Raw genomic sequence first — 7,221 nt, forward strand, 5'->3', positions numbered from 1 at the left:
AGGGAGGGGACGCGCGGAGAAGCTCGTCCCGAGCGGCAGACGGCCCTGAACGCGGCCGGCTGAGCGGCGCCCTCTCCTCCGGGACCCTTTCCCGCGCCCGCACCCCTTGAAAGGAGCTGAGAGTGTAGTCCCCACCCAGGAAGGTGCCCTGACGAGCCGACGCGACTCCGGAGCGCCACTCGGATTTTTGATTCTTGATTCGCCTTCCGCTCCTGGGACCTTCTCGAAGGGAAAGCGCGCTGCCCCCCGCCCTCAGGGGCCCCGAGGACCCCTGTTTGGGGAGACCCCCGCCCTGCTCGGAGGCGCGGCAAGAATTGGCGGCGCCCCGCGGACTCCAGCCCCCCAGCGCGGGCCGGGGATGGAGCCGCAGCCCGGCGGCGCCCGGAGCTGCCGGCGCGGTGCCCCCGGCGGTGCCTGCGAGCTGGGCCCGGCGGCCGAGACGGCGCCCATGAGCCTGGCCATCCACAGCACGACGGGCACCCGCTACGAGCTGTCGGTGCCCCCCGACGAGACGGTGGAGGGGCTGCGCAAGCGGCTGTCCCAACGCCTCAAAGTGCCCAAGGAGCGCCTGGCGCTGCTCCACAAAGACACGTAGGTACCGCGCGCCCCCAGCCCCCGCGCCCCCCGGGCCCGCCGCCCCCTCTGGCCCCGGCCCCGGGGCGGGAACAAAGAGCGCGCCGCTCGGGGAAGGAAGGGGGCGGCCAGACGGGGGGCGGGGGCGCGCCGCGCGCTCTCGGGCGCCCTCTGCTCGGCCCTGCCAGTCTTGGCCCCCTCCCCCGCCCGGGGTCGCTGCACAAAGGCGGCTGCGAGGGCGCCTCGGGTCGGGCTTAGGCGGCGTCCCCCACCGGAAGGCAGGAGTCCCGGGTGGCGCGGGGGTCCCAGCTACGGGGGTGGGGGGCGCGGCGGCTGCCTCCTCTGCCTGCGACCCGCCGGCTTCCGCATCTGCTCGGCGGCCCCCTCTGCGTCTGGCTGCCTCTCCCCCCACTTGCGTCTCTCTGCCCCCCTTTGTTCTCGCCACCAAGCGCTTCCCGCAGTCTCCCCCTCCCCCCCCCCCCCCCGCCATTTAAATCGCCTCCAGGCCGGGGAGCCCTCCCTCCGCGGGCCTCCGGGGACACGCAGTGTCCATCCCCAGCGGAGGGGCCCCGGTGGGGGAGGGGCGGGAGGGGGAGGGTCTCCTTTGTCTGAGCGGCGGCCGCGGCGGCGGCCTGCGCCAGGGAGGGAGGGAGGGAGGAGGGGAGGCCCGCCCGGCAAAGCCCGGAAAGGCTAAGCGCTTGTCCCGCAGGGACAGCCCAGGCCCCGGTGGTTGAATTACAGGGGGGCGGCCCCAGGGTGGGGGGAAGGTGCCAAGGGGCTCGCTAGGCCTAGATGGTGAAAAACGTGCCTCGCTGAGGCGCAGAGGGAGTGCCCCCAGTCCAGAGTTGGGGTTCCTTGGAAGAAGGGGTCTGCACCGTCAGCAGGGGCTCCCAGGGTCTGACCTCAGGCACGCACACACTCAGGTCTCTGGATCTGGAGGCCACAAGGGGTGGGGGTGATGGACTCCTGTCTCTACCCCACGAGCCCAGCCCTCCCCCGCGGACTCCGCTTCCGAGCCCCTGCCTTGTCTTGGTGTAGCCTCACCCTCTTCCTTCCTCCCCACTCAGCCGGCTCAGTTCGGGGAAGCTGCAGGAGTTCGGCGTGGGGGATGGCAGCAAGCTGACGCTCGTGCCCACCGTGGAGGCGGGCCTCATGGTAAATGTCTGGGGCAGTGCGCCCCGAGGCCCCACACTGACAGGCAGTTCCCTCCCCTTCGAGCACAGTCCCCGTCATGCACTGGACCCCTTCCCCTCAGGGCCGCCCACCCCACCCGTCAAGCGGGGCCCTCCCAACCCCGGGGCTCGGGTGCGCCCTCAGGGTCTCTTCTTCCTCTCTCTAGTCTCAGGCCTCCAGGCCAGAACAGTCTGTGATGCAGGCCCTCGAGAGCTTGACTGAGACCCAGGTAAGACCCGCGCCGGCCCCCTCCTGGCCCTTGGGGGCAGCAGGCCCAGTGCCCGGCCACTCTGGAGAGCCTGGGGGTTGTTTGTGCTCCCAGCAGGCCTGTGAGGAGGGGAGGGGACGCGCCGCTCCGCCTTCGTGCCAGCTTGGCCTGGTCACCCAGCTTCCTATTCCTCCTCCCCGCCCCCCCAGCACTCACCACCTGACCTTGAGAGCCTTCTCTCCCACGGTGGCCGCCATGGGGGAGGGGGCCTAGCTTTCACAAGCCTGCCTGCGGGGTGACCTTGGCCCATGCTCCCACACCACCAGGCCTGCGTCCCCAGCCCCACCAGCTTTGCTGAGGCGCTCTCCCCCCGCCCCACTGCGGTTTCCCCAAGCGACCTTTTTAACATTTCTGATGGGGGAGGGATAGGACTGGGTGATACTCTTTCCGCCTTCCGTGACCCCATTGCGAGGGGTGGGGAGTCACCCCTCCCCCTTCTCCCTCTGCCCTTTGTTCTCTGCCCCAAAAGGGGGAGGGGGCGGGGGCGCCCAGCCCCTGGGGCCAGCACAGACCAGACAGGATGTTAGGAAAATATTTAGTAAGCGCCCGGGAGGGCGATGAGGAAGAAGGCTGGGGCTGGCCCACACTGGGTTCCCGGTTTTGTTGCAGCTTTTTTCTTTTTTCTTTCCCCCTCCTTTCCTCATTTTTCTGGCAGCGGGGCCCTCCTCCCAGGAGGGTGACACAGGCCTCAGCTATCCGCCCGCTGCCAGGGTGGGGGTGGCAGGTCCCCGGCCTCCCCGGCTGGGCTGGGCTGGCTCCCGGCCTCAGGAACCTGCTCAGCGGCTTCCCTTCCTCCTGCCCTGAGGCCCTTGCCCCCTCCCGGCGTGTAGCATCCTGCCCTCACCAACCGGCTGGCGCGGAGGAGTTGGTGGGGGGGGCCCAGGAGCTGGGTGGTCTGCCGACAGTAGGAGCAGTGGGGTGGGGGGAGAGCCAGGGTCCCTGGAGCCGGGTGGGGCTGGCGTGTGCTTTCCTGGGGCAGATGTGAACTGAGCTCCCTGCTCCTGGGGGGGCTGTGGTTGGCAGGGGGCCCCTGGGCGTGTTTGGTTCACATCCGCTGCGGGGTGTCTACGTCAGGAGGGAGATGGGAGGCTCTGGGCGGAGTGACTGGGCTCCCAGAGCTGCTTCTCCTCCTGGCACCGAGTCATGCCTGCCCGTTCACCCTCCCCTGGGAGGAAGTTGCAGGGTGGAGTGTGGGGGGGACACTCCAGCTGCTCTTGGGAAGCCACCCCAGGCCCTTCCTGCAAAGGGCATCTCTGGGGCTGGGGAGGGCGTGTGCACAGGGACTGCGGGGTGGGGGCTGCGCTCGGCCCGCCTCCTTTGCCTTCTCCCCACGGCCCCCAAGCAGGGAAGGTTACGCCAGTCGCTGCCAGCAGGGAGGGGGTGGTTCTGAGTCATCGCGGCCTGTGTCACTTCTCAGAAACCTCCGCCCCATCCTGGCCCAGGGAGAGCATGGCACTGGCCAGGCCCCAGAGGAGGGGTCCAGTGCAGATGGGGGTCGTATGCACCCCTCGCCCGCTGCGAAGGGGCTGCCAGACTGGAGGTTCACGTTTGAATGGGCTGTGTTGAGGCCCTGGGAGACTCGGGCCCCAGGGAACCGGTCAGGGCCCCCCCAGCGCCCGCAGAGGCAACGCCTCCCCCTCAGCCTCTGGCCCCGCCCAGAACAGATAAATATTTATCTTGAGAAAGCAAAGGTTAGGACAAGAATTTGTCCAGGAATTCCACCCACTCTCTGCTCCAGTGGCTTAGCTGGGAGGGGGCCTGAGCTAGGCCCCTGCAGTGTTCACGGGTGAGAGAGGGTGGGGAAGAGGTGTGAGATGAGGGTTCTTTGAGGGCAGTAATTGCTGGCTGGGCCCCGCCCCCTCTGGCCTCGGTTTCCCCTTGAAAGAACCAAGCTGGCCAGGGCGGGCCAGGCCCCCGTCTCACCCGCCTCTGTCCCCCCACAGCCCCCAGCGGCGCCCAGCCCGGGCCGGGCTGGCGGAGGCAGCTTCCGGAAATACCGATTCATTTTATTTAAGCATCCGTGGCACCGACAGGGACCCCAGAGCCCAGAGAGGGGCGGCGAGAGGCCCCAGGTCACGCAGCGCGGGGGGCCGGGCCGGGCCGGGCTGGGGGCACCGCAGGCTGGAGCCCTGGGCTGACGGGCCACTCTCTGCAGGTCAGTGACTTCTTGTCGGGCCGCTCGCCGCTGACCCTGGCGCTGCGCGTGGGTGACCATATGATGTTCGTCCAGCTGCAGCTCGCAGCCCAGCACGCCCCACTGCAGCACCGCCACGTACTGGCTGCCGCCGCCGCTGCTGCCCGTGGAGACCCCAGCATGACCACCACCCCTGTGTCCTCTCCCTGCCGGCCAGTGTCCAGTGCCGCCCGCGTCCCCCCAGTGCCCACCGGCCCTGCGCCTGCGTCCTCCCCTGTCACAGCCGGCTCCTTCCGCTCCCACTCGGCCTCTGCAACCTGCCCCGAGGTGAGTCTGGGGGAGGACGTGGCGGGAGAACGTCAGAGCCCCGGATATGTCTTTTGTATCAAGGGCCGTCCCCAGACCCTGAGCTGGTGCTGGTCTGGTGGGTGATCCCCTGACCCTGAACCCCAAAGCTCATGTGCCTCCCTCCCCCATCAGCAGATGGACTGTTCTCCCCCTGCCAGCGCCGGTGCCAGCCCTACGTCCCCCGCCGGGGGCAGCCCCACGTCCCGCTCCCGCAAACCTGGCGCAGTCATCGAGAGCTTCGTGAACCATGCCCCGGGGGTCTTCTCAGGGACCTTCTCTGGTAGGTGTCGTGGCGTGCCCCGCGAGCAGTCACATGGACCCACGCCAGGGATGGGACACGCTCCCCGGGATCTCCATGCATGTGCCTGGCCATACAGCAGGCCACGTGTCCTCATGGGTGGGTGCGAGTGCCCGTGTCACCCAGGGGTTCCGCCTGCACACATGGGACCCGGGCACTGCTGAGGCCTCACGTCCACCACTGGGGTCCTCATCCACACCGCAGGTACGCTGCACCCCAACTGCCAGGACAGCAGCGGGCGGCCGAGGCGGGACATCGGCACCATCCTGCAGATCCTCAACGACCTCCTGAGTGCCACGCGGCACTACCAGGGCATGCCCCCATCGCTGACCCAGCTGAGGTGCCACGCCCAGTGTGCCCCGGACCTCGCCCCCAAAACTACCTCCTGCGAGAAGCTGGCGGCCGCGGCCCCGGCCTCCCTGAGCCAGGCCCGCCTGTGCAAGCCCACGGGTGAGTGTCCGCCCCCACCCCACCCCGTTCTGGGTCTCTCAAGGCCCCTCTGTGCGCTTCTCAGAGCAGCTGAGCCGCTGGTGGCGGGGAGGGGGCTGCCAGCTGCCACTCGCCCTGCTCCGCAGGCGCGTGTAGAGAAGGGAGTGTGTGTGCTGGAGGCACACAGCATCTTTGTGCCCTCCCGGGGGGGGGTCCATCCTCACTTCCTCCTCGCCCCCCTCAGGCACCTTCTCCAGATGGTGCGTGGGGCCTCTGTGAATGGGCCAGTCAGGCCGAGGAGGGGGTTAGTTTCCCCTCCCGCTCAAGGGCGGCCTGTGCCGCCCCGCCACCACAGAGATCTGGTTATTCCGGACGCCTCCGGAGTCCTGTAGAACCGTGATGTGGGACCCCAGGCCCGGTCTCAAAGGGGAAACCAAGGCACAGCCTGAGTCCTACCCTGGGTCACAGAAATAGCCTAAAGGATTCAAGCTCCAGCTCATTTTTATGCTAGCCACGTCCCCAGTGCCTGGCTCAGGCCAGCCCCTGCCCTCATGGAGCTCACAGCCCGCTGGTCAGCAGATGTGGAATTAACGACCTAAAAGTTCAGCAGACCCTCTTGACCTCCTCACTCGCTGGAGGGAGCGTCCACGAGGGCTGGACCGGGCCTGATGCCCATCTGCTGCGGGTCCTCGCGTTTGGTTGGGGGTCTGGCCTCCAAGGGGCCCTCAGGGTCATGGTCACTGCTTCCTCTGCAGGGGACCGGCTGCGGCAGACGGAAAACCGAGCCACCCGCTGTAAGGTGGAGCGCCTGCAGCTGCTGCTCCAGCAGAAACGGCTCCGCAGAAAGGCCCGGCGTGACGCCCGGGGCCCCTACCACTGGCCGCCCAGCCGCAAGGCCGGCCGCAGCGACAGCACTGGCGGCGGGGGAGGCGGCGGCCCCAGTGAGGCAGCTGGCTTGGGCCTCGACTTCGAGGATGCCGTCTGGAAGCCAGAAGTGAACCCCGACATCAAGTCAGAGTTCGTGGTGGCCTAGGAACCCTGTCCATCGCCCCAGCCCAAGGTGGCCTGTGAGCGTGGCCCCACGCAGGAGGGCCAGCGGCTGGCCGGTGCAGTGGGGTGCTTCCTCCTCCCGGTTACGCGGCCTTTTTTTTTTTTTTTTTTTTGAAATTTCACTTCCTACCGTGGTTTTCCGAACTCTCCATGGACTTGGGTTCCTGCCTCCTCGGTTTGGCTCACACTCCCCGCCCCTCCCTCCATCTCCCATCCTCATCCCCGACCTGGCCGGGTCCCTCCCGCCCACCTTCCCAAGCTCCAAATATGTAGCAGTCTTTCCAGATGGTTGAGAGCGGAGACAAGGAAGCCGCCCCCCCCTTCCGTTCTGCCGCCCTCCCCACCCTTTTCAGGTTGAAGTCAAAAATGTAGATGCCTCATTATGCACTTTACAGACAGGGAAGGGGGCCGCGGAGAGGAGAGGCCCCCACCACAAACGCTGGCCCTAAAACAACTCGGCAGGTGCGACCTTGACCGCCAGGAACTGTTTCTCTTCCACATCCATACTCTTCTCTTCCTGGTCTCTCCTTTTCCATCTTCCTTTTTCCTGGGAAAGAAAAGCCGTTTCAGGGGAGAGGCTGGCCAGAGCCTGCCTTGCGGTGTGCGCTGGGGTGCGTGGGGGGTGGGGGACCTTTTCCTGCCAGGAAAGGAGAGGGAGGGAGGGGAGGTGCCCGCCGCCAGCCTGCACCCCGTCCACGCACTGTGCGACTTCCTTCAGTGCTACCCCACCGCCCCACCCCGTTTTTCTGAGCTTGGGGTATTTATAGACTATTAATTTTCTGACTGAGCCAATAGTGGTTGGGAATCTCTTGAAAAATACGGAGAGCAGTGGCTGGGGGGGCGGGCTTGACGCCCCCAGCCCTCCTTCCCCACCCAACCTGAGGGATCTGGGCCTGTGGACTGTGTCTGGGGGCCCTCCGGCAGCTGGGAGGGGAGGGGAGGGGGTGC

The 7,221-nt window shown here is 67.5% G+C and overlaps 1 protein-coding gene across 4 annotated transcripts; it reads left to right on the plus strand.

Moving 5' to 3' along the window:
* Nucleotides 1-358: 358 nt before the first annotated feature.
* On the plus strand, nucleotides 359-6,356 carry MIDN (midnolin; the record flags this gene model as incomplete). 4 transcript variants are annotated; one of them, XM_079702814.1, is made up of 8 exons in its annotated part: nucleotides 359-591; nucleotides 1,641-1,728; nucleotides 1,913-1,975; nucleotides 3,958-4,086; nucleotides 4,170-4,475; nucleotides 4,629-4,776; nucleotides 4,999-5,244; nucleotides 5,979-6,356. In XM_079702814.1, the coding sequence occupies 8 exons, from the start codon at nucleotides 359-361 to the stop codon at nucleotides 6,254-6,256; spliced, it is 1,491 nt and encodes a 496-aa protein (XP_079558940.1). In that variant the 3' UTR covers nucleotides 6,257-6,356. The 4 variants fall into 4 exon arrangements, with proteins under 4 accessions (XP_079558940.1, XP_079558939.1, XP_079558942.1 ...); XM_079702813.1 differs by having other exon boundaries at nucleotides 4,632-4,776; XM_079702816.1 differs by lacking the exon at nucleotides 3,958-4,086.
* Nucleotides 6,357-7,221: the final 865 nt, after the last annotated feature.

Source organism: Hyperoodon ampullatus, assembly GCF_949752795.1.
Source record: "Hyperoodon ampullatus genome assembly, chromosome: 4".
Taxonomy (NCBI): domain Eukaryota; kingdom Metazoa; phylum Chordata; class Mammalia; order Artiodactyla; family Ziphiidae; genus Hyperoodon; species Hyperoodon ampullatus.